Below are 27,024 nucleotides of genomic sequence, written 5' to 3'. Positions count from 1 at the left end.
AGTCAAAATCAGGAATGACATGGTCAGTTCGTGGCCTGTTTGCTATAAGTTCCGTTCACTAAGTGACCATTTCTCTCCAGCACCCTTTTATTTCTTCTCTATCAGATCCAGCTGCCCTGCGTTTCGTCTAAACCGCAACTTCAGTCTGTTTTCCATCCAAGAAGACGACACCTAACAGAATCTGATATCGTACAGACCCCAGGCCTTCCAAGTGTCTCTCCAATTTCCTCCCTCTCTCTCTCTCTCCCATGCTCAAGTATGGAAAGAGCTCAGCAGTGTTTCCACAACAAACACAACAGGAGCTTTCTCTGCTCTGCTTTCTCACTGCTTTTCATCACCTCTGTCAACCTGCTCACACCAGCAGCCTCATTTGGAAAATGGAGACGACTCAGGTTTTTACTTACGTCAATTGAGATTTATTTTATTTATTTTTTTCCTGTAAATCTGGACCTCAGAAATGAATAAAGGTGACACGGGCCTTTCTGTTGTCATCCTGAGGAGGATCAACAGTGATCATGTTTACATCAACTGTAATAGTTTGACTCTCATTCCAAACAAAAGTTGAATGTGTCTGTATAAAATCTGAATATTGCATTTTGAATTTCATTTGGCAAAAGAAGAAACTGTCCACAATTAAGTCAGACACACTGCTGTATTTCCTTTACACCATAACCCTAATATAACAGTGCTTGACCAGTTGTAAAGGGGAAAATGTTTGATAAACTGTCACTGCCCTTGAAGAGATGATATTCCAGAGACTAAAATAAACATAATTATCAGTCAGTGGGTAATGAATAAACTAGACTAACTTCAGCTGCTACAGCAATACAGAGAACTTTAGAAAGTACTGCTGACTGATGATTTATACTTGAACATGAAATTTGAACTGCAGAAAGTTTTCTGTTAAAAAAATGGGGGAACTACCAAATATAGGCAATGTATGAGTTTTCTATAGACTGGGAGAAATATAACAAAACATACTTGATATTGCCAAATGGAAAGTAAAAACGGGTCATACCTTCATCAAGGCTGCACAACTCTGAAAAAATGTTCAAAGAATAAATCATCCGGATACATGTGTGTACCTAAATACACAGTCATGTTGACGGTAATTAGATAATGTGTCAGATTGTTTTTCCCCCTCATTCAGCTTTAATAGTTGATCTTATGATGCCCAATCTCACAATTTTCTACTATACCCTGAAAAAACATTTCCAGGCCTATCTCCTAAGTATGACTTAAAGGTGCAGTGTGTAGAATTTAACGACATCTAGCAGAGCAGACCTGGCAGAAAAGGAATATAATATTCATAAGTATGTTTTCATTAGTGTTTAATCACCTGAAAATAAGATTTGTGGTGTTTTCGTTACCTTAGAATGAGCCCTTTATATCTACCTAGGGAGCGGGTCCTCTTCCACGGAGCCCGCTGTGTTTCTACAGTAGCCCCGAATGGACAAACCAAACACTGGCTCTAGATGGGGCCTTTTGCATTTTTTGCAAATTTCCTGGCAACCGCAGGTTCTCCTACACGCTTGGAAGGGGAGAGTGAGTGGAGGGGTATTCAGCTGGTTGCAATCTGCAACCTCACCACTAGATGCCACTAAATCTTACACACTGTTCCTTTAAGTATTTCATGATTCCAACGTATTTTTCTATGGGATTTTTTCTCGTATTTATAAGATAAGGCCTCCATCCCTTGTATAGAAAAAGAAATAAACTAGCAAAAAACCTTAATGATAAATGAAAGTTTAACATTTAACAGTGAAAAATGAACCTGTCGGTGCTCCTTGGTGGCCAAACTCTACAGTAGCAACACTTTCGAAATTAGCCAACATATTTGCTGACATTGATTTATCTGAAATAAGCCAATATCTGTCCATATAATTAGCCTAAATTTACGACGTTTTTAAAATATGTTAAAATGTTTATGAGATATTCTAACTATTAAAACCAAAAAAGCCAAAAAGAAACTACAGTGATGTCGTCTTAATCCAAGAGCAACTTTATTATAAATGTTAAGGGCAAAATATGTGGCAGCACAACATGGCAAAGAAAGGCACATCCACTGTTTCCACAAGGCCTAAATGTGATTTCAATCTGGCATAAAGCTTCATCTACCGTAAGAAATTAACTCTAAGTGCTCCATACAAAACAAATTAAACCAATAGACAACATGAACTGGCATATTTTTCTCCAAATATATTACAGCTTTAAGTTTTATATATAAAAAAGAAATTATACAAAAGAAAGAAAACTAAATTCATTTTTTTTAATCCAAATTCAATTCACTTTAGTTAGTCTGCTTCATGATGGAATAATATTCACACACATCCTCTTCAACAGAACTGAAAGAAAGAAAAACAGAAAGGAAGGAAGAAAGAAAGAGAAAGGTTGTGATTAAAGTCCATCTTTGAACATTGATCAGTTAAAACTCACTCAGAGCTCAATTCACAGCACCATCCTTTGGACAATTCTTCAAAAAAATGCTAACATGCATTTCCTTCCTCATAAAACAGTTGCAAATCCACTAAGAAAAAAAAAATTGGATCGTTTACATCCATGTTTACTTGCTAGCAGAGTTCTTTGGTGCCATTGTTGGCGCATTTCTATGTTTGTCTCGCCACCATTTTTATTTTCTAGAGCAAGAAAGTCTTTGATTGGGCGAAGCAGCTGAATACGTATGTATGAACCACCTTTTTTATACATTTCATTTAAACGGATAATGGATCAAAATGTGAAAGGTGTTGCTCGAAGCATTTACAGTGTTATCACCAACTTTGTAGCTGTTTTTTTTTTTGCCTCTTTTAGCACATAGTTTTGGTTTTACGGCACATTTACGTTATGGCTCGGTATTAGCACTCTCATCAGCCTTGTTTCCAGCAGCAGCAGGAGGCAGTTCCCAGCAAAACAAGCTCTAAAAACCCATAACAAGCTACGTGATTACACAGACAAACTTAGTGAAGAAAGGTGAACATCTTGCATATTCATATTCATCAGGTGGCCACAACTGTTTCCTAACATGTTCACTATAACTTTACAAGTTACACTGTGTCAGTGTTGTGCTTTTTTTCAGCTCTTCATTAAAGCTACAACACAAATAAGACTGATTTTGAATGCTTTTTTTTCAATCTAATAAAGAATTCTTGATGTCTTGTTCGTCATTTTATACAAATGTCTATAATTCTGTTTGTCATGTTTTGGGATCTTTGGTTTGGGGTTAGAGCTCTGACATGCAATATAAAAATAGCTCTTGGTACTTAAAACAGCTCTTGTTTGTAAAGATGATGCTGCTTAAGAGTTCTTGGGGTTAAGGAGGTTATGAAGCTATTAGTATTTATAACTAACATGTTGGATCCTCCCACCATGTTTAAGAGTCTCTGCACAGTCTCAAACTGCTGATACAACAAAAGCAAAAACAAAAACTTCCCACAAACCACCAGCTTCTCAAATGAGTCGCTTCACCTTGACCTAGAGAGGCAGGAGCTAAATAAGGGAGGGAGGGACCGGAAAGACTACAAGGAGAGAGGGGAAGGAGTAAATATGGAGAGGAAGGAGGAGGAGAGGGGAGGGATTTGATGGAGGGGAGGAGGGTGAAAAGGGCAGCAAAGGAGGTCGGAGATGTAAACAAGATGGGAAGGAGGGAAAGGAAAAAAAATTGAAGAAAGTGTAATAAAAGACAAGGAAAACGAGAGGGAGGGAGGAAGAGAAGAAGACAAAGAAAGAAAGCATTGTAAGAGCAATACAAATATAAAGATGTAAAGCAGAACAATTTGGGAAAGAAAAGAAACAGGATGGAGGAAGAGAGGAGGCATAAAAGGGAAAACAGAGGTGGCACTAACTCAAGGTAAGGAGAATGATAGAGGAGGAGTATTGAGCAGAATCCAGTCTCTGCTGCCATCTTGTGGTGAGACTTTGTTACTGACACAAAAATCTAGCAATTTCCCTGTTTGCTGAATCTACTTTTTGCAACCGGTGTCATGCAATTAGTGTCAACTAGTGTTTTTCTATGTTTCCCACAGTACAATTCTGTGTTTCCCAAAGAAAGATAAGGACATTTTTCATAAACAATGACAGATATGGTATTTATTTTGGTTGCAAACAGATGGCAACGTTTGCTGTATATATTTTATTAAAAAAAATAACTTTTAACTGTATATGTTGGTTTTCCAGGTTCTCTCTTGTTTTACAAAAGGGGGGGGGGGGGATGGGTACTTATATATTCATATGTTGTTTTTTTTGGTTATATACTGTATATAAAAACATTAGAGGGACTTCTATGTATTATGGTGCATCTGTATACTTATTGTCTCTAAACATTTGTTGTCTTGCTGACATGTTTTCATTCATTTTTCTGTATGTTTAGTCTTAAATCAAACAATAAGCTGTTAATTAAGACTATTAAGTACTACTATTTGGTAGTAATAATGTTTATTTACCTTCCATCGGTTGCCACAGCCATTACACAACACAAAGGTGGTCATGGGCTCATCAGCACTGCGAGTTTGCACCTAAACACACAGATAGAGCGAGAGGATCAAAAAACACAACATAGGGAAGCATCTACACTTCACCACAACACAGTTCTTTCAGTGCGTACGTCCATACCTGTGTGTATGAGCAGTTCTTTCCATGACACTTGCTGCAGATGAACATGTCCGTCTCAGTGCCTCCGACCCTCGACAGCTGATGCTCTCTGATGGACTCTTTAGTCAGAGCCTCTCTCATCAGCTTCAGCTCTGCACTCGCCATCTCCTGTACACAAACACACACACACACACACACAGTAAGACACATTTATACTGTACAATGATGACGCTCATAACCTTAACTTTAACACTGAGTCTTAACCCTCAACCAGCCCACTGACTACACAAACCGGCTGCATTACTGACCTCAGCAGTCATGGAGGCAATGCGTTGAGGCGAGATGTTTCCACATAGGACGTTACGCCGCAGGTCAGGATTCTTCTGATCCTTCAGGTTGGAGATGCGGCTCCGCAGACGACTTTTATATTTCATATCTGTCGATTTAAACTCACGGAAGATCTGTGAGCGCGACAAGCAGTCAAGGACGAAAACGTACACAACTGATGTGCAAAAATACATACTGTGAATACATTCTGGCCTAATAACTTCAGGAAATGGAGGATATCTTCTCATCTTGGAAGAATATTTATCTTGAGGTACGCTTAAAGGAGGATTTAATGTCTACACACACACACTAGTGGCCCAATGAGGCTATAATGCTCGTTATGCATTAGAACGAAACTGTTGGATGGACAAAAAATAGAGAGACAATGACACTACTCGTAGGCTGCATTCATACAGAAAACAGCCCTGTACACATTTATATGCCCTTTGGTTGTACTAAATAATGATTTTATCTGCAGCTCAGCAGCTTGGTAATGACTGATGGTCAACACAATACTTATGAGCCGCAATCAAATTTTATACCCATTCCATTATCTGACAACAGAAACATAAACATGCGTAAATGAGAACTACTATGTTGTGGATTTGGCTCAAGTAAAACACTACAGAGAGCAGGACGGGCTGGAACGGATGTTCAACAGGCTGTCTCCGTTTCCTCCTTCCCTCTCTCTCACTAACTACAGACATAAAAACTGTGTATGTATGCAGACAAACTAATAAAATGCATCATTCATTAAGATTAATTAACGCAGCTGGATCCTGTGTACATTTATGGAAGATTTTAAGTGCCTAATAAAAACCAATCAAACAAAGACAGTGAAATACACATTATTATGTTTGAATATCTTTTTACTGTATGCATTTACTGTGTCATAAGTAAAAAGACAATTTGAATTTTCCATGTCACAATGAAAAACATTTTTCTTTTTGGCATGAATAGCACTTTTACATCCCCAAAAAAGGAACTAGAAATATCGCTGTGTGGTTGTATGCTTCCGCCAACCAGTCAAGTTGCAGTTTACATCCATGTCTGTCCAGACTCATATTTGTGATGAAGACTTTTTTAATAAAAGGTATAATGTGTATTTTCCTTGTATGTGTTCACATGTTTGGCCAGTAAAGCTGATTCTGATAGAACACAAAGTTGTAGCCCTGACAGTAGACAATTCAGATATGGATGTTGCTGCAAAGAAGCTACAAATTCTAAAACGTGGATGCTTCACACACATCTACAACTCAGCAGAAGAGAAGATCTATACAATCTCCACATTTTCAAGGTGGACACCCAAGATTAGTGTCACCAATTCAGTATCCAACCAAATGTGAAATATGGTCACAATCTCCCCTCCTGTTCCTGAGTTATGGCATTGAATAACGGCCAGAAAAGTGTTTTTGCAGAACATTATGATGCCACAGTGAAGTTGACTTTTGACCTTCTGGATATAAAATGTCATCACTTCATCATTTTATCCTATTAGACTTTTGAAACTTTATCATAATTAGCGTAAGAATTCTTGAATTATGGCAAAAAACATGTTTTGTGAGGTCACAGTGACCTTTGACCATCAAATTCTAATGAGTTCGTCCTTGAGTCCAAATGGATGTTTGTGCCAAATTTGAAGAAATTCTCTCAAGGTATTCCTGAGGTTTCCTGTCCACCAGAATGGGAAGAAGAGATGGACAACCCAAAAACATGATGTGGAGGCATAAAAGCTCCCCTCCAACTCCTCATTTAAGCTTTGTATTTAGTACTGGCAGGTCTACACTGCTCTCTGCTGGACAACATTTAAATGCAATACACCTCTTCACTTTGTTTTCTGTGTTAATGTGGCATGGAAAATCCATGTCACAATGAAAAAAGGGTTTATTTATTACCATTTAATGTTAAAAGACAAAAGGCTAAATAATTGTCATTATCTTTGTTTGAATTATTTTCATACAGGTATTTAAAACATTAGCCGTTAGATCATTACTACTAGTAGGACAAAAATAACACCAAAAATGTGTTTTTCCTCTTGCTGCTACAGTTGGATGTTTGAGCTTCACTGTGCAGAATCATTTATGTGCAGAGTTTGACATTAGAAGGATGTTTTCACATTCATCTGCTGAAAGTAGAAAGTTTCTCTGTGCTCATTGAAAATCTGATTTTAAGGGGTGGACCTATGAGCAGGATTTGTGACATCACAAATAGTTTGGAAGACAATCGTGTTCCAATATTCAGCTTACACAAGTGTGATGTGGAAACTTGAAGCCTCCAGTGCATATATACTCAGAATGGACTTTACAGTGAACAAGGAAAGAGCAATATTTTCATATCCATAGATTCTGGATTTTTAATGAGGTAGTAGGGGTAGATGCCATTTGAAGGATTTTAACAAGGAAATTATACTTTTTTTGTGGAAGTTCCATATCAGACACATTATTGTTCCAAGTAGAGTATTTTTATATGTCTTAATACATGTCTGGAGAGGATCTTCAAGTTTGTCTACAGGGTGGTAAATGGTAAGGTAATGTTGCTAGGGAAATTAGGAAATCTCAGGCTCAGATGTAAAATCCTGTTCGTTCATGTGTATCTCGTGTGGTTAAAGTTCAGTGCGAATGTTCATGTTGATGACATGAAAGGATATGCTCCTCGATTTGTGCTGCAAGGTGCTCGCAGTTGACTCCAATGGTTTTGTGATCATCTGCAACACACACACAGATATTCTCTTGTTCAGCTTGATATATATTAATGAACTTCCATCAAAATCCAGATGAACCACACCATAATGAAACCGACTGGCTTTGGGGAAATAGGCTTATCCGCTTTCCTGCTGAGAGGTGAGAAAATTGATTCCTCTCTCATGTTTGTCTGGTAGTCAGTTAGCTTAGTTTAGCATAAAGACTGGAGAAACAGAGAAACAGACAGACATGAGAGTGGTATTGAGCTTCTCATCTAACTCAGAAAGAGAACAAATAAGCATATTTCCCAAAACTATTCCTCTAACATGCATTTGTGAATAAAGACACAATCACACGCAGTGAGTTAATTGATACTGATAAAATCATCCAGCCAAATTTATCCACCTCTTTCGTGTCAATACCCAACAAGATTGTGGACATTCATTCTTAATTTAAATGAGAATTTATGATAATCGGTGTGAAAGATGCTAAAAGAAAGAGCCTTAGTAGCTTCAATCCAAAAATATCCGCAGCAGCTTTTCAAAACAATTCTGTTCAAACATTACATCTGATATAAAACCTTTGTGTAAAAATTGCTGTTAAATGTCCTATTTTCTTTCATTCATTTACTGGAGAATCATTGTGATTGTGTTAATAAAAACGTCAAATCTCACCGTCAGTCTGCAGCGCGGCCACCAGCAGCTCTCGACACTTGTTCCGGACACTGTCGGAGGTGACAGGGGCAGGGGGGAAGGAGGTGACCATAAGAGGGAGGGTGGGCGTGGTGGGTGAGGTGGGTGAGGTGGGTGTGGTGGGCGAGGTTGGGGTGGTAGGGGGATCCCCAGACTTCTTACTGCTGAGGAAGACAAATGATGAAGAGAAACGAGTTGTGAGGTTTGAAGTGCTTCAAAAACATGATATGAATCTGGTTAAAGGAAAATACCATTTTAGATTATTTTCCACTGTTACTAAAGATACTGTGATACGGAAAATCAACTTTTACTTCATGTGTATTAGTCAATATTTAATGGTAACTTCATCTTGCAAAAGTGGGTGTAAAGAAAAGTGACATCATTACTGTGCGACAGACCTTTTCTCGCTGCTGCAAGAGTCCTTGGAGGTGGACGATGACCTCACGGGAGAGCCCTCCTTTTTCTTCTTTTCCTTTTCCTCTGATTTACCATCTGAACCATCTGTGGGACGAGACACAAAACAACAAACACACACAAATGTATATATACACACACATTATATATATATATATATATATATATATATATATATATATATATATATATATATATATATATATATTAGCACTAAATGTACAGAGAACATTATTCAGTAGACACACAGCATTTCTTACATTTGTAGACAAACTTGTGGAAGATTTTGGGATCTGATATAATACTGATATTTACGAAGAAAAAGTATCCAGATGATACTGTCACATTATCTAAAATCACTTAATCGCATTCAGCGTTAAGAGACAAATATTGATGATGATGATAAGCTCTGAAGACTTATTTCTTCCTTTTAATTTTTTTTTCTCAATTTGCATTACATGTTGAATCAATAGATCAATTTAATATGCATAATTTTTGTTCTCAATTATTTCATACTAATCCATACGATCCAGCATGCAGTTTCACTTGTATCAAGCACATCATGTTATTGAGTCATGAAAGTGCTGGAATGATAAGCCGATTTATTGACAGAAGATAAGTCAACAACAATTTTGGCAATTGATTAATTTTTAACTTGTGCAACAATTCCAAACATTCTCTTATTACACATAACAACCAGCATAACCTTAACCAGACAAAATGTCTTCAATCTAAAAGTCTAAAATTGGTCCTTACAAAGATAAAAGTACAATATATACACATACACACCCAGCAGTTTCTTCCAGGACTTGATGAGAGCTTTGGCCAGAGTCTGAACTTCATCATCTGAGCTCTGTTTCCTCACAGCGTTCACCGACATTCCAACTCTGGTGGACTGGGGAGGGACAGAGAGTGAAATGACGTACCTTCTTTATGAGAAACCATGGTAACGTACCTGAACTCTTACACATTACGTAGTATTAGTAGTTATATATCACTCTTAATCCTGTTTAAATGTTCCCATGTACTGAAGAAGCACTATCATCATGTTGGGAAAATAAAAGTTGTATAATTCCTTTACATCTATGTATATCCTGTTTTCATACCAGGTGTAAACAGACATCTTGAAGTCAGAATTTAGAGTCTCTGGTCTTAAGCACAAGCAGAAACACTCAGGTGGTTGCCACACCAGTGATATAAACTATACAGAGTGGTGCGTGCATCTGCATGCCCTGTGCAGAGAAATCCTACTTTAACTGACATGTAGACACACGAATACACAAACATGGGATATAAAAGATGAAGCAGACACAAAGCTTAGTCTGCACAGTATCTTAACTTGGATATGGGCTTGTATCTGGTATATTGTTTGCATGGAAACACTGACAACATATTGGATGTTGGCTCAAACATTTGAAGATGACAACTACAGATGTTTGTGTGGTTTAGAAGCTTCTTAAATATTAATAAATGTTTTGCATCAAAAGAAAAACATCTTAATGACCATGCAGAGGCTTGTTATGCTCTAGGCTTCCTGTATATTCGTGCATTACTCTAACAGACTGAGAAGTATAAGTGCTGACAGCAGCAGCAGGGTAGAGTTATCAACCTGCAGAGTCTCCAGAGACATTTTGATGTTCTTCAACTCCCTCAGCAGGTCAAGAGCGCCGTCCTGTAAAAACAAAGACAGACAAAACATTCACATTATCTTCTTACCGAGGAAATGTGAGGTCACCTGGAGGATGACTCCTGAATGTGCTTTTAATCTTATTAGGCATGGAAGCTGCAGGGCTCTAGGGATGGCAATGTTGGTCTGTTGGTAGGTCTACCACTTTGGTCCAGACAGACTATTTCAACAACTGTTGGATGCACTGTCATGAAATTGTGTATGGACATGCATGGTCCCCAAAGGATAAATCCCCCTAACTTCTGTGATCCCAACTTTTCCTCTAGTGCCCCCATGGGTGACATTTTTGGCGTGTACAGAAAAGCCTTGACAACTATTGGATGGACTAACATGTACTTTGGTACACACTTTCATGGTACCCTGAGGGTGAAACCTAATTACTTTGGTGATGGTGAATACTTTGTTTCATGACCAAATACCTGCATGACTAATGACATTCCCAACATCCTCAGCTGTACTTTGTGTTCAGTGATACTTATTAAATGGTAGCATGCTAACATGCAAAACTAAGATGGCGAACATAGTAAACATTATCCTTGCTTAGCATCAGCATGTTAGAATTGTCATTGTGAGCATGTTAGCATTTTGACATTAGCATTAATCTCGAAACACCAGTGTGCCTATAAGTACAGCCTCACAGAGCCACTAACTTTGCTGTAGACTTGTTGAAGTCTTGTTTCAATAACAAGTTTCGGATTTGTTCTTACTTAATGGACAAGGTGACAGATTTGTTTTAATGGACATCATTTATTCAGTCATTCAATCAAACCTTTATTTAAGCCTCAAAAGTCATTGAGGTTTCCCTCATTTGCAATGATGTCAAGATACAGAGTTAAAAAGAAAATATGCAGAATTAAACATATCAAAAGAGGAAAATACTCAGTGAAAACAATTGCACACTGAAGTGGTTTGAAATCAAAGTCTTCACTTGTCCAGAGTTAGTATGATATCTTTAGATATCAATTATCAGATGCAGAGACTTCATCTTCAGTTGAACTGGCTTTATTGCAGATACCACCACTGCAACATCACAACATGACCAGCGTGGGGGTACAGCCTCTTCTGGCTAAGCCATATACACACTAGCGATGTGCAGAGAGCCCAGTATTTGTATTTGTATCGATATTTGTTGAGGCAGCAAAATTATTTGTATTTGTATTGGAATAAAATTGGAAAGGGCTTAAAAATCCTGTTTTTGTTTTTATTACACTTTTAATTTTAGAAAATTAAAGTGTTACAATAAGTGTTCATGAATAAACTACCTCACGAAGGAGGTCCCCACACCAGGTCTCGAACTGGAGTCTCCCAGATCAAAGACGACTGCGCTGACTACTGAGCTAAAACTTTACTCATCACCTAATTGCAGACAGACCTCTACCTATTTATACACCCATAACACAGAGACAGCACACCATGTAACATGTAGAAGAACTTCAAAGGTGATTCTTGTTTTGCACTTTTCATTTATTGCCTATTTTTTACAACCCAACTTTGTGAAGAAGGGGAACAACGGGTTATGGAGAGTCTCTTGGGACTTACCCCTGATAGATGTAACAGTGGAGCAGAGAAGAGAGACTGAGATAACGATGTAATCAACCTGCAAACTGGTATTTGACATGTTTTTTTTTCTTCCCAAAAACAAATAATATTTAAAATATTTGTATGAAACAAATATTCATATAAAACCCACTATTTGTGCTTTGCCAAATAATGTATTTGTATTCAGGGCACACCCCTAATACACACTGCACATGACTCTACATAATCCAACTATGCAAATAGCACTAGAGCCCTATTGGTCCTGGATCCTAAGAACATACAACAGCCACTTCATGACAGTTAGCAAGAGTGTCAATCTTGACGATGTGTTGAAATTAATTCAATTTGTTTGGTTCACATAAAGTAGATTTTCCAAGTTCAGATTAAACCCATGGGACATGAAGCATAAGAGAGTTAGTAGAGCGAGTTTAGTAGGGTACTATGGTCCAATCCAGCATAGATGTTATATAGAATAGTAAATGTCCAATAAGGGCTTTATGGATGACAAAATACAAGTGTTTATCACGTCTCTGTGCCAGAGAGGACCAACCAACTTTGTTATACAGAATGCAGTGGTGAGTGTCATAGGAATCTCCAGTAATGACTATGAAGGTAGAAAGATAAACTGAATCTAGAGGCTTGAGAGTGGAAGCAGCAGCATGTCTATAGATTTTACCACTGTACTGTAATCTAAGATTGATAGAAAGACTGCCTCAACTATACTCTTTCTGCAAATCAAAGGGAAACTGGATCTGTTTTTATAGTCAAGAAGGCATTTTTTTATTGCCTGAAATGTTACCAAGAATGAAGGGGCCAAAAGAAATTAATGAGTGCAGCTCTCTCTGGTTGGAGCTCTTGCTAACTGTTGTACGGGAGATTCTCGCTTCCTGATCAGCTTTTAATTTGTCCCCGAGGACAAAAACATGTCCATATGTGAAACCAGGAATTTTATTTGAGCAATTTAAACAAATCCAACAGCAGCAGAAGTAGATGGAATAGGATGCTCTCTGCAGCAGCTGGAGAAGCTTTATATTAAATGAAAAAAATCCTTCATAATGCCACTTTAATGAAGCCATGCACTGTTAAAAATAAAGAGTACAAGAGTCTGAGAGACATAACAAAAGGACAGGAAGGACAGGAATAAGACTAGGTCAAAACCTAGAATATGGCTGGACCGTTTATGGTCATTTGTTACAGGGATAGTCAGTGGTGGTGTCTATAATGTGAATTACTCAATATTAAATCTTCAATGTTGCAATTTTCTGTAGTGGTCCAAGTAATATTTGTTGTTAAAGTGTACTGAAGTAGCATATTGCATGACATGGTTAAGTCTGAGTCAAAAAACCCCCCAAAAAACAGTATAAATGCAGTTGCCAGAACAATACTTTCCACTCATATCTTGGGATGTTTGATTTGAAAGAGAACTTATTTTAATTCTAATTATAAAACTATTTTAATGATCTGTTAACTCCCCATGCATTTCACCCTGCGGATGTCTCATTTTTCACTCTGTATTGAGAGTTTTGCCAGAATGATGGTTATTTATGGTGCTTTAACTCTGCTCTCTCCCTCATGCCTCTATGCAACTTTTTTCTGCTTCTTTCCCGGTCGATGATTATGGAGGCTGCGTTGGAAATAGTAAATGAAAATTTTGACAGCATTTTGCAAATTCAGGAGGCTTATTTCCACCCAGTTACTACAGTTACAGTCGAATCAAGCACACCTGCAATGCAGCCGCCCCACACTAAACTGATATAACAGCTACATGAGTCGCATGTTTTACCTGCAAGACTTGTGTTTTAATGTTTTTTTGAAAACATCAGAGAAATAAAAAGCTTGCATCCTGTCATAAGTTCAATTATAAAATCCAAATCCAGTGTTTCTCCTCCTTCAGCTGACAGCGCCGTCAGCTGAAGAGTCCATCACACTGGACGGTAGAGGAGGAGACTGTAGAGATGCTGGTCCGCGTCTGTTTCAACAGGAGTTTAGCCATAGATATATATCTTCAAGTTAAAATTTTGCACTTTAAATAAATGAATAAATTTTATATATATATCTATGAGTTTAGCCGACTTCGCTGCATGTAACACTGGAGCTGAGAGCGTCAGAGCTCGGAGAAGGAACCACAGAAAGAGCAACGGGCAATGGGGAAAGTCCAACACTTGGTGGCTGACCAATGGTGTAACTTCATCACTCACTCAGGCCCTCACTCACTCACGGACAATCGTGGTTATAGGGCTGGTCCGTGGCCGGTCAAGCCAAAAAGGGAAAGGAAGACAAATGAAGTCCAACATGCAAAAAAAGGTTGTGTTCCAGTGTTGCCATATAAGCAACACAGAGACAAGAAGACATGCATAGATAAAAAGACTAAAAGACGAATGGAGACAAGGAAAGACAGCAGAAAGTAGATCTGGTCCAATGAGTGAGAGGTGAAACAGAAGAGGGAGGAAGAGAAGTGTGGACAGACAGAAATAAAAGCAGTAGAGGAGTGGAGGGTGTTAAAGGAGAGAGGAGAATAACAAACTGTGTTGTATTATTGATGTATCTGTTCCAAAATTCCACTGCGATTTTTAAAACAAATCAAGTCAAATCATTTCCACATATCTCTGTGCAAACTGTTGCTGAGAGACCATTGTTTCAAATGAAATAATGTTTCAATTCCTCCAAAGTGACAGCGAAAAACTCTCCCGGCCAAATGCACAAAATTTTGTGGGTTCAAGACTAAAACATTCATGTGTAATGACTGAGATTTATGTACAAGCCTTATTTCTAGCCATAAAAGGATACAGACTCTTAATTAACTGTTCACACGTCAACACTTTCTTTTGAACCGGTAATGAAAAAGACAAGGAAAGAACAATTCACAGTCCATCGCATTGGCTAGATCCTATAACAGGAAACAGAGGTGTGGAGATTTTAGTACCCACAGTGTCATTAATTCATCATACATGTAACTATACAGCATCATCAGCAGCATACAGTATATCTTCAGACCTTACATGATGATTTAGTTTATAGTATTTATATTCAAATATAGTTAATAAAGTTGAACGTTTTACTTTTAAAAACATTTAATGAAAAATGTTGAAAAGCTGAAAGGTGTTTTGTCCTTCTTATGGCTATAGAAGAGCATTAAAGAGCAAGTTCACCCAAATCACATTTTTTCACTCACCCGCAGTGGTATCTAGACATGCACTTAACAACAACAGAAGTAAGGTAGCCTGTCACTTTTTATTAACCACACAACTCACTGTCGAAAGTTTCCACTGGGTCTACATCTGCGGTAGGAAATGGTTAAAGTGACAGGCTGCTTTTAGCCTCCTTTTGCTTGTTGTTTTGGTTTTGCCTGCATATGGAATATATGGCTGAGTCTAAAGGCCAGAGCTGTTATTGAGTCTTTTGGTCCAAGTCTGAGTCATGTCTAAAGTCGTTAAAGGGCAAGTCCAAGTCAAGTCTGAAGTCTTGCAGGACTAAAAATGAAGTCTTTCGGTCTATCAAGGCTTAGTGTGTAAATTAAAATAGCACAACAGCCTGAATAAAACCAAATTCTTAGTTTTTTTAATGGGAATAATGTCAGTGCTATAAGCTATAATGATCACACAGCATAGTGTACTTAAAACTGATTTACTTTAAAAATATGAAGAAAAAGTTGTTGACTGAACTTAATTTTATTTTTTTGTTTGTTTTTTAGTTCAATTGACTCACCATGTTTAACATTAAACCTAGTTCAGTTCAATTTTAAGGCAGTTCTCACTCACATATGTTTTACAGTGTGATGCAGAGGGCTGCCTGTGATGATAGCGGTGCTGAATGCGTGCAACTGAACCAATGACACAACACATGGCTTTAATTTTAAATGTCAGACGGATAAAGATTCTAGAAGAATTTAGATTAACATCAGACTCTGACTCGGATGATTTATTATTAATATTGATATTATGAAGATCAGTTCATACAGATGGGCACACAGGCTATGCCATAAAAGGACAAAAAAAAAGTTATAAGAATAAATCTGATGTTCTGAAAGGCTAATTGTAACTAGAGTGTCCACACACAGACGTACTGTGCTGTATTCAACTTAAAAGGACCAGTGAGTAGGATTTAATGGCATCTAGCTATGAGGTTGCACATCCCCCCCCCTCAACTTGTGAAATATGCAAAAGGCCCTCTCTTGAGTCAGTGTTTTGGTTTGTCTGTTCTGTTCTGTAGAAACATGGCAGGGCAACAAGGCGAGCTCCGTTGAAGAGGACCTGCTGCCTATGTAGATATAAAGGGCTCATTCTAAAGTAACAACAATTCTTATTTTCAGGTGATTATACACTAATTAAAAACATACTTATTATACTTATTATATTATATTCCATTTCTGCCAAGTACTTCCCGGCAGATTGCACTAAATAGTTTTAATAGTTAGATTGGCTCTGAAGTGCAGCGTCCTGGCTGTGTTTATCAGACACATGAACCATTACACATAGGTGACAGGTATGTTACAGTCATTTTACATCTTTTCAGCAGCTAAGCTGTAGCAGCTTACACAAAGTATTTTTTAGATATTTATTTTTAATCAAAAATTCCTCCCACAGTAGGCGGCCGCACACTTTGTCTTCTTGTTTAAAACAGGGTTGGTGGCATGAAAAAACTGTTATTTATATAGTCTAATTAGTGCAATAGACAAGTCAAAACACATTAATAATACTATATTAAATATTTTACAAAAAAGAAAAGGATATTTTTCAATATTCATTGGTCACCAAGTCAAGTCTCCTCAGCTTTTTACCTTCATGTCTTGAGTCAAGTTGAGTCTTTAGGCTTTAAAGTCAAAACTAAGTCGCAAGTCCTCATTTTCCAAGTCAAAGTCTCAAGTCTCAGTTCTTCTAAAGGCTCTCATCAACCTAAACCAAAACCCAAAAAACAGAACTTTCAAGAAAACCCTTAGAGTGTACCCTACCTGTGCCACACCAAACCACACACAAACAAAGTAGCAGCTAGCCGGTGAGGCAGTGGAACATCTAGTAGCTAAAAAGCCAGATTTTTCTCAAGAGTTGATGAAAACCGAACCAGAGTTAAAAAGGAGAGGTAATATCAGGAATTGTATTCATCAGATGGACACAAACATCATTCCAGTGGTAAGACAATGTGGCTCTGTGTCTGCTGGGTGAGTAAACTGGACATTTTTTTGCTACCTACAGGCAAACTCATAGTTTTCATGTCCATTGCACAAACAATTTTCTTTGTTCGACTTTTTCTTTTTGTTCTGCCAAATACAACAAACAAAGGAGCTCTTCCTCTCGCTGTCCTGAGGTCGCTACCTTGATTTCTACTGTGGAATGCATCTGCATGGACAGACCCCTGATTGTAGTATGTAAAAGAAGAAGCGCATGCGTGCCTGGATGTCCACACGTCAGTCCACAGCCGTCCGCGTAATGGACACAGAAACCATGAACTGGCATAAGCACTTGATAAGATTATTTTTCAGGGTTTTTCTGCTGTTTGTCTTTCTGCCCCTAGTGGTCAAATGGCTGAATGCAGATTTATATACAACAGGTAGCTTACGTCACCAAATATAGATTGTTAAAAGTGGATAAAACTGAAATCCTGGAGTTCATATGAAATTTTGTCATCATGAATGCTGATGTGACTTGAAAATGTTTTTAAAATATATTCGCCATTTGAAAGCCGCTTCTTTTCTGATGATTGTGTGGAAAAATGCTTTCTGGGCCAGTGTGAGTCACGCGATGCTCTTGGAAGTCGCGATATTGAGCGTGACCGCTACACCTCACAGCCCTGAGCTGTCCCTGGAGGCTTGCTTCAGTCTTCCATATGTGTTAAAGCACAGTACAAAGTCAAATATTATGTTTTGGATCACAGCTGTACTGATTAAAATAAAAGCTATCTGCTCTGTCAGACACGCAGTAGATTAAAATGTCTGAAAAACACGGCAGAAACGTGTCCTGTGTAGATAAGCTGTTAGTTTGTCATGGCTTCAGGTGTGTGTGAGGATGGTTCAAATGGGATTTTACGTTCATATACCATCAGCTTTAATTAGGGCCTGAGCCCAAAGGGCGAAGACCCTATTGTTTTTCGTGTGTTTGTTTCTTTCTTATTATTATTCTTTATTAATCCGCCACTTTAACTCTAAATTTGACCCCCTAAACATGCTCAAAAACTCACCAAATTTGGCACGCACATCAGGTCTGGTGAAAAATTTGATAAAATGTAAAAATTAACCCCCGAAGTTCCAAAATGTGCTCTCTAGCGCCACCTATGTATCTAAAACGGCCGCCACGGCCCGTAGGAATGTCGTAGAGAGATCGAACCAAAACTCAATTATTCGTCTCATCAAGACCTACAAATCATACGCTGACACCCCTGACCTAAATCCAACAGGAAGTCTGCAATCAGCTTTTCAAAATAAGACTTTGCCCCAATTTTGGCCCCCGAACAAACGCTATCTCCTCCTAGGGCGTTAATGGTATCGGCTTCAAACTTAAATACATGACTTATCACACTGTGTTGAGCAAAAGTTATTAAAAACTTTGTAATAACTCGAACGGTTTAGATTTAGTAAGCCCTGAAAGTCGGAGTGCGACATTACACCTTACAATGTAAACCAATGGGGAGGCAATCTCTGGGCATGGACTTTGTGCCAAACTGGGGCATCTGGCGTCTAAACTATAAGTCCGACCACTTTCAAACCTGTATCAATGGATTCGCGACGAAAATTCCTACAAAAAAATGTGATTTTTATGTAGGATTTGGCCAAAGTCATGGGATTTATGAGGATATTTCACAAGAAGCGTTCTCTAATATCCTCCTCTCCAACTGCTCCTGGTGATGTCACTCCCTCAGTGCTCTGAAACATTCCGCAATACACACTCATTACAAAATCACAGGAGGAGCAAGAAAAGACTTTAAAACTCACACTCTAATATCTCAAAAACAATAAAAGATAGAAAACACATGTAAATTCAAGATTTGTAGGTCAAAGTCTCGTGGCTCATTTAAAGTTCAAATGAAGTTTGTATCTAAAATTATGTGGAAGCAGTAAATGTTCAAAAAGGTGTGGGTTCGCTCACACTCTCCATTCAAATATATGAGTATTTTTCTGTGTCCAGCTGCAGTTACTTATTGTCTCTACACACCTGACAGTACACATGTCAATCAAACTTTCAAAATAAAAGCACACCACACTTGTAAGAAATATCCCTCATATATATAATTGTCTGTGAACAGAGGGGTGGGCTCACAGAGAGACACTGGTTAGTATTGTGTGTCAAAAGACTCTCACACTGATCATCTCCAAACGTTTTCTTGGTTCCCAGAAGCTTAGCTGACTGCACCGCGGCCCGATGTGCGCAAGGGCGCGAAGGCCCGTTCGACGCTGCTTGCAGCTTTAATTTAGTCTAAACTGGTTTAATTCAGCTTTTGTTTTTTCAGTGGTTTTGTCTGTTTGCAGTATAGCATTCAGAAATGTTTTGTGTCCATAACATCTTTAAAGTTGATGTGTTGACAGCTAATCATAAATCAACCATTTATGATTCAGTCAAATAAGAAGAAAAAAAAAACAATAAAATTGAAATTAAATCGTAATTAAATTTTCCTTCAGCTCAGTTTGGAGCAGAAATGGTTTAGTTTTCATTTTTATATCTGGAGTTTGTTTTTCTTTTCTTTCTTTCATTCTTTCTTCTTCTTCTTCTTCTTTTTTTTTTTTACTATGTATTTAAAATAATAAATAAAATTGTTAAATGTTGACCAGTTTTTTAAGTGTCATTGTAAAAACTTCACATTGCACATTATTATTTAATTGTACATGGATGAAGATCAACAAGTGTTTCAGCTAATGAAGAGAACTATCCAAAGGTTTCTCTTGTTATTGGACATATTTTTTTAAAAGTTTCAACATGTTCTTTAATCATGTATATATTGCTTGATCTTTGGTCTCCATTATCATAGTAAAACTATATTTAACAATCCTGGACATACTTTAAAAATGTATTAAGTAGCTAAAGCTCCACTTACCATATTTTAATGTGTAACAACTATATTTTATGATATTTTGTGCATTTTAGCTTCAGTCTAAATATAACCACCATAAAAATTTAATAACCTCTGGAGTAACACTTAATAAACTGAGTTTATAGTTGACAAGATAATTGATTCAAGGTGCGAGTGATTTAATTGGCGGCTTTTGGACCAATCGCTGCTCTGATTTATACTAAAACTATTTCCAAAAATCTTCTAAATCATCAGCTGCGGTCTTGTTATGTATCAGATTATCTGCAGATATCCAGAAATCCTCCACAGAGCGGTGAGCAGCAGAGTTAAACACACTCGCCGTGTTTTCCAGAATTTTCCCTCTCTCAGCAGTTAAAGGTAAAGCTCATCACCTGATCGCGTGTTTTTGTGCGGATGCAGCAACTGTGTGTGTGTGTTTTTTTTTTTTTTTTTTTGGACTCACCGTGTTCTTCTTGTGCACCATTTTATCCAGTTTTTTGGCGATGCGCTCCACTTCCTGGTTTTTAGCCATTTTGAGCGGATTTTCTCTCCGTCAGATCTCCTCCTCTGCTGCGGAGAAAACCTCCATTGATGTGCGTGAAAAACTGTCCCCGCGTCTCTCTCTCTCTCTTCCCTTCTCTTTACGCAGTCTGTCTCCTTCTCTCCCAGCTGCTGCCTCCCTCTCGTTTGTTGTTGTGTGGCACTGTGGGACGCTGGGAGTTGTAGTTTTCTTTTTTTCTTTTTTTTGGATCTGTCCAAATTCAGCCTGGAGCAACTTATCCAAACTTTTTAAGAGGACTCAGAGAGTTTTTTTCTCTCCCACTTCCAACTATTTGAATATCCTCCACAGCTGGGCATGTGTGGAATAAATTTCTGATAGGAGTCAAAAAGCATTGAACTTAATAATTTTGAAGGCTGTTTTTTAATGTTTATCATACTGGGGGCTCGAACATCCTTGTCTCCACATCTTTAAAACATGCTTCGGCTTGTTAGGGTTTTGAGAAAGAACAGTATTTTACTGGTAGCTGCTGGTGATTTTCCATCTCAGAAACAAACTGAAAGCCAATGAATCAAAACAGCTGAGCTGCTTGCGATGAAAAGCTCAAGCTGGGATCCAGATTTCTGTTCCCGTGTCACTCAGCGGGTTTGTCTACTCCTGTAAAACCTGATTAAAATCTTGTGAGGACTTCATGTGTCTACAAAGGTTAACGACAATCAAAGAAAAAGTCCCAAATCCTGCAAAACTGATCTCCTTTATGTATTATTTTATCATTTCACTCTGCAATGTGCACTTTATATGAACATACACATCTTTTCTTTCAGTTTTTGATGCACCTGTTTTATGTTTTGTCTTGTGCCTTGTTAGTTTCACACTACTTGGATATACAAATGAACCTTTCTAACTTTAACTTCATCCATTTATCCACATCTGGCCCACACTGACAAGCTTTATCTCTTTGCATAACCAAGACAAAAAAAAAAACAGCCCTATTGTTCTATATTAGCAGTAGTGGAGGACACAGACTTTTAGAGACCACATAGAGCTACAGTACATCAGTGTGATGCCAGAGAGAAATTTAATCAATAATTGAAAGAATTTTTTTTTTTTTTACACCTCTTGTCGGGAAACGAACACAAGCCAGTTCTTCAGAAATGACTTCACTGACTGGAAATGTTTTGTTAACTTATTGTAAAGTCCATTTCTCCTGGAGGAAGATGTCATTTAGATTCATTATGAAAGACCTTTTTCATCAACTAAATTAACAGCCTGCTTGTACTCACTGTGTCCTCCCTCTAGATGTCAGTGTTGTTACATTAGTATATGTTAAGTACTGAAGGAGGCTTCTGTGTGTGTGTGTGTGTGTATTTCAGTTTCAGTACAGGCTGAATGTATAAAGGGTCTTTATTAGGTGTGTAATGAGTACCATATATCCTAAATAAACACACATGCCAGGCTTCTTGAACTTTTCTGCCCTGTGACTCTTTAATGGTCCCCATCAAGCATTTGAATAAAAATACATCATAACAAATATTAATGCAGCATGTCAGTCATGGAAATCTCCCACAACCTCCACATTTTAAGTCCCCACTCTAGGCTGATAATTTCTGACATGTGGTGATTATTACGATACATGAAGCACACCAGAGGACAGTTATTCTACTAAAACATTCACTGGTTTGAAGCTTTGCTGGTGTGCTATTGTAATCAACAACAACTTTGTGAAACCAGGATTCCTTTAATTTCAAAACAGGTTCTTATTTGAACAGTTCTGCCCATCATTCATATCAGTAATGAGAGCATTTTACTTATCAAGGGTATTTCAACAGATCTGAGAACGAGTGATGTCTCTACAATGTAATCTAACAGGACGAGGAAACAAGTGGTCAGATTATATTATGTAAAATTAGATTGTATTTCCCAATCATTCACTATGTGTTGATGCAGATTATCATGACATGGTAATCCGTCAATAGAGCTAAAATCTAAATTGCCCGTGTAATGCAATGAAAAATACTGACGTCAAAGATTATTTCCAGGTACCCCATGAGCAGTAATCAGACTTGGCGAGAAAATATCTGACTCATATCCTTAACTCTGAATTCCAGCTTCTAACCCCTGCAGTAAGACGAAGAAGTCATCAGTGTGAGTCAAACTGTGGGCTTTTATTTTCCTTTAAGTTTCCCTCGACTCAAAAATGTGTTTTTCCTTCCCTTTACTTAAGTTGGATTTTTGACCTTCTCTGTGCAGAGTGATGTATGTGCAGAGTTGGTTTTCACATCCATCTGCTGAAAGTGGAAAGTTTCTCTGTGCTCACCTTAAATCTCAGTTTAAGGTGTGTACTTACAAGCATGATTTGTGACATCACAACTAGTTTAGTGCCAATCATAGTCCACGAGTGTGATGTGGAAACTTGAAATCACCAGTGCACATACGCTGAGAATGGACTTTTCAGAGCAGTTAAACTTTTGACCTGAAATATATTTGTATATTAATATATTCTGGATTTTTTTTTAATGAGGGAGAAGGGGTAGATGTTATTTTAAGGATTTTAATAAGATGATTTAATTTTTTTTTGTGGAAAAACAATATTAGACACAAGTTATTGTTCAAGTGGAGCATTTAGTCAAGTCAAGTACATAATACTAAATAGCAAAAGCCATAAAACAACCCAGTAAAACACAAGGACCAGTTTAACAGACAAAAAGACAAAGAAAGGTAACTCTCATATAGAGTTAAAAGCCAAGAAATTAAGATGTGTTTTAAGACGGGATTTAAAAACAGGCAGTGTAGGGGCCAGCCTAACATGTAGAGGCAGCTCGTTCCAGAGTTTGGGGGCTACGACTGCAAAGGCACAATCTGCGCTGTACTTCAATCTGCAAGCAACTGGTCAGCAGACCCGAATGACCTTGTGGTTGTAAAAGGTCAGAGAAATAGGTTGGAGCCCATTTAATGATCAGTAGGCAAACAATAAAATCTTAAAATCAATCCTAAAACATACAGGGAGCCAGTGAAGGGAGGCCAATACAGAGTAAATATGCTCTTGTTTGCCTGTTAAAAGATGAGCTGCAGTTTTCTGGACCAGTTGTAAGCGTGAGAGAGAGGCCTGGCTGACACCAACATAAAGGGCATTAAAGTAGTCAAGTCGGGATGAGATAAAAGCATGTATAACCCTTTTCCAAATCAGTGAAGATTTGATCACTGAGTTTATCATTTTGTCCAATTTAAAATCACTGTCCATTATCACACCCAGATTTTTTACGGTGGGTTTTACACATGGTTCCAGGGAACACAGGTCCATATGAGGCGCATCATAAGCACCACTGGGTCCAAAAATTAGGACTTTATTCTCATTAAAGTTTAAAGAAAAAACAAGTCCATCCGAGCTTTGATGTCCTTGAGACAATGGTCAACAATGGTTTTAAAGAGTTTTTCATTTTTCTGTTTCAAAGGCAGGTAAATTTGAGTGTCATCTGTATAACAGTGGAACCAGATGCCATATTTTCTAAGAATGGACCTTAAGGGGAGCATGTAAAGGGAAAATAGGACTGGCCCAAGAATAGAACCCTGAGGGACTCCACAAGGGAGACGTGCTGGGGAGGATACAGAGTCGACAGGGCTGACAGAAAAACTTCTGTCAGACAAGTAAGACCTGAACCACCCCAGAGCAGTACCTTTAGTCCCAACACAATGCTCCAGGTGAAAGGTAAGGATATCATGGTGTACTGTGTTTAATGGAGGTGTGAGATCTAAAAGCATAAGTCAGCAGCTAATAAAAATTGTTAAAAAAAAAAAACTTAAAAGTGCAGGTTCACTTCTGTGAAGGGCTTCAAAACCAGACTGGAATACCTCAAGAATGCCATGCATGTCTAAAAAAGTCTGCAATTATTCTGTAAGAAACGGGAGTTTGGGAACTCTAAAATTGGAGAGGACTGAAGTGTCCAGATTGGATTTTTTGATCAATGGCTGCACTACTGCCTGCTTAAAATATGCTGGTGCAACATCTGAAGAGAGACTGCTGTTCATAATTGTTTGGATGTTTGGTCCAATAGTCTCACAAATCTCTTTAAAAAAAAGTGACAGGGAACAACATCTGTGAGACAAACTGAAGGTCTCATGTGATCAATAATTTCCTTTAGAAGACAAATACATACAGTCTGCTGCTTTAAAAACAGCAGAGCAAGTGACAGTGATGGATGGGTCATAAGAAGGGGATGAGATGTGTGCACTAATGATCGTAATCTTGTCATCAGAGAAGTAGAGGAATTTTCCTCCGGTTTCTGAGGAGACATCAAGACAAGCAGACTGGAGGGGTATTAAGAATAGCGTTAATGGTACTAAAAAGACAATGAGGTTTGTCACAATTGTTTGAAATAATATCAGAAAAATATTTTGTCTTTTCAGCTTTGATAATTTTCGGATATTTTCACCAGCTGTCTTTTAAAATGTCAAAAGACACCTGCAACTTGTCTTTTTTTCCACTTGCGTTCAGCTCTCCTGCATTCTCATCTGACAGCATGAGTAGTGTCATGCAACCATGCTTCAGATTTAGGTTTGGAAACGCATGATTTTAAATGGAGCGACAGCATCCAGGAAGTTTTGGCAGGTGGAATAAAATAGTGAGGTTAACTCCTCAGTATTAAAACAAAGGAGGGACCCTGAGTGAATCTCAACAACATTTTTTAAAAGCAGCAGAGAACTGTAGCGATATGACACAGGAGAGAGATCTCAAAGAAAACAGGCATGTGATCAGAGAAAACTGCATCATATACTTCAATGTTTAAAACAGGTGGACCACATGATAAAACAAGATCTAGTGTGTACCCATGATCTTGTGTAGAAACCTGTCACAGGTTGTACAAGATTGAAACTGTCAATAAGATTTACAACATTTTCAGTGGGACAGGAGACATGAATATTAGAACCTGTCATATTTTGGCATAATTCCAGCCAAGAAATCAGAAAAGTCATTGATAAAGTCCTTGTCATATTTAGGTGGTCAGTATATCACAGCGCACATTACCAACATATTCAGTTCAAAGCTGGAGTAAAAGCCCGATGACAGTTGCCTACAGTTAAAACTTTTCTTAAAACAGCCGCTTCTCCTCCTCTTCCTCCAGTAATTCTCAAGGAATTTAATCTACTTAACACAAAAGTAATATGTTGTTGGCAAGACATGAACAATATGTCTTTTTATAGGGCTTTTTGTAATAAAATCTGTTCTACAATTCATTGAAGATCAAGGCAGAAACAATAAAGTATATCAGAATCAGAAATCGGTTTTTCATCATAACACACATTACTGAATTAAACCAGCAGCAGTCTGGAAAATAGAACAATGCTACATTTTGAAAGGATATTTTCTCTGTTTTTGAGTATACTATGCCACCAGTGAGTTCAACTGGCACTTTATTAACAAGCTGGAACTGAGGAAGACGCATCTTTCAAACAGGGTTGCATCGTGGAGGGAGGTGCTGGTTCCAGAAATATTTTCCCCACTGTAAATTCCCATTTGAAAGTTTTATTTCAATGTTATCCTCAATGTTCCCCAACTTAAAGAACAAAGAAGTCTCCTGGGGAATTCAGTAATATTATAAGTTTACGTAACGGCCATCATTTTTAATCATTTTTATTTCTGAGAAATCATGTTTTTTTTTCCTGTCAGTCTGGCATGGCTCTATATACTCCCCTATCCATGAGCGTCCGTCAGTGTTGTCATGGTTAAAGACAGTTAGAGGTGTGAATCAGAGCAGTAGAAAATTCACATTACTTTGTTGTTATAGTTTGGAAATCAAGTGAATTTATCCCACACTGACCCAGATGTTATACATGATGGTACACACTATGGAAATGCATCTTGGGATTTGTAGTTGACTTCTCTCCTTCAGTTTTTTTTTAAATCTGTATTCTGATGTTTAGGCCATACAAGCTAAATTGATACAAGCTTCAACAAAAGTGGATATTTTTCAAAGTTAGTGTTTTTATGCACCTAATTCCAGTTTTCTTAAACTGAAATCACTTCAGAAAGGGATCTCTTCACAGTCAGTATGGACAGGAGGAATAATTACAGCAACCCTGATAGACTTTAAAAATATGACTCTTGTGGTAGATTATTCAGAATTTTTGGACTGTACTGTTTTGTACTTTCAACTTTTTCAAATTTTTTTTAAAATAAAGAAACCAGATATTTTCTAACACAGTTGAGAGTTTAACGCCCATCGAAGCCTTGAAGTTCTTTAACTGTCAATCACCTGAAGTTGTCTACATGAAAATGAGATTGATTTTATTTCCGGATACCAGAACACCAGAAATAAATCTTCACAGTTTGCTACTTTGTTGAGTCAAGAAAAAGGAAAACATATAAATATTTCAGATTTTTCCTGTAATCTAGACCAGATTACATTTTTAAACAATCTTCCCCTGCACTGCCTGCCAGCGTCAAGTCACTGAGTCTAGAGTAGTGGACCTCTCTCTCTCTCTCTCTCTCTCTCTCTCTCTCTCACTCTCTCTCTCTAAATTTAAATCAGACTCTTCTGCATTCAAGACAAGTAAATAATTCTTGGAGAAACTTTTTTTTTTTTTTTTTTTGCCTCATGAATTCTTGCT

General features: G+C 37.8%; 1 protein-coding gene across 2 annotated transcripts; it reads right to left on the bottom strand.

Moving 5' to 3' along the window:
• Positions 1–1,981: 1,981 nt before the first annotated feature.
• Positions 1,982–20,619, bottom strand: tcea2 (transcription elongation factor A (SII), 2). Of its 2 annotated transcripts, none has more exons than XM_042410100.1 (10): positions 20,383–20,619; positions 10,308–10,370; positions 9,488–9,593; positions 8,683–8,785; positions 8,267–8,448; positions 7,559–7,615; positions 4,893–5,047; positions 4,606–4,752; positions 4,437–4,508; positions 1,982–2,345 (listed from the first exon to the last, which is right to left on the bottom strand). In XM_042410100.1, the coding sequence occupies exons 1-10, from the start codon at positions 20,449–20,451 to the stop codon at positions 2,337–2,339; spliced, it is 963 nt and encodes a 320-aa protein (XP_042266034.1). In that variant the 5' UTR covers positions 20,452–20,619; the 3' UTR covers positions 1,982–2,336. The 2 variants fall into 2 exon arrangements, with proteins under 2 accessions (XP_042266034.1, XP_042266035.1); XM_042410101.1 differs by having other exon boundaries at positions 8,267–8,445.
• Between the last annotated feature and the right edge of the window lie 6,405 nt (positions 20,620–27,024).

Source organism: Thunnus maccoyii, chromosome 4 (assembly GCF_910596095.1).
Source record: "Thunnus maccoyii chromosome 4, fThuMac1.1, whole genome shotgun sequence".
NCBI classification, from domain to species: Eukaryota; Metazoa; Chordata; class Actinopteri; order Scombriformes; family Scombridae; genus Thunnus; species Thunnus maccoyii.
Note: the sequence above shows the minus strand (reverse complement) of the source record. Positions and strands in the feature narration are given on the sequence as shown.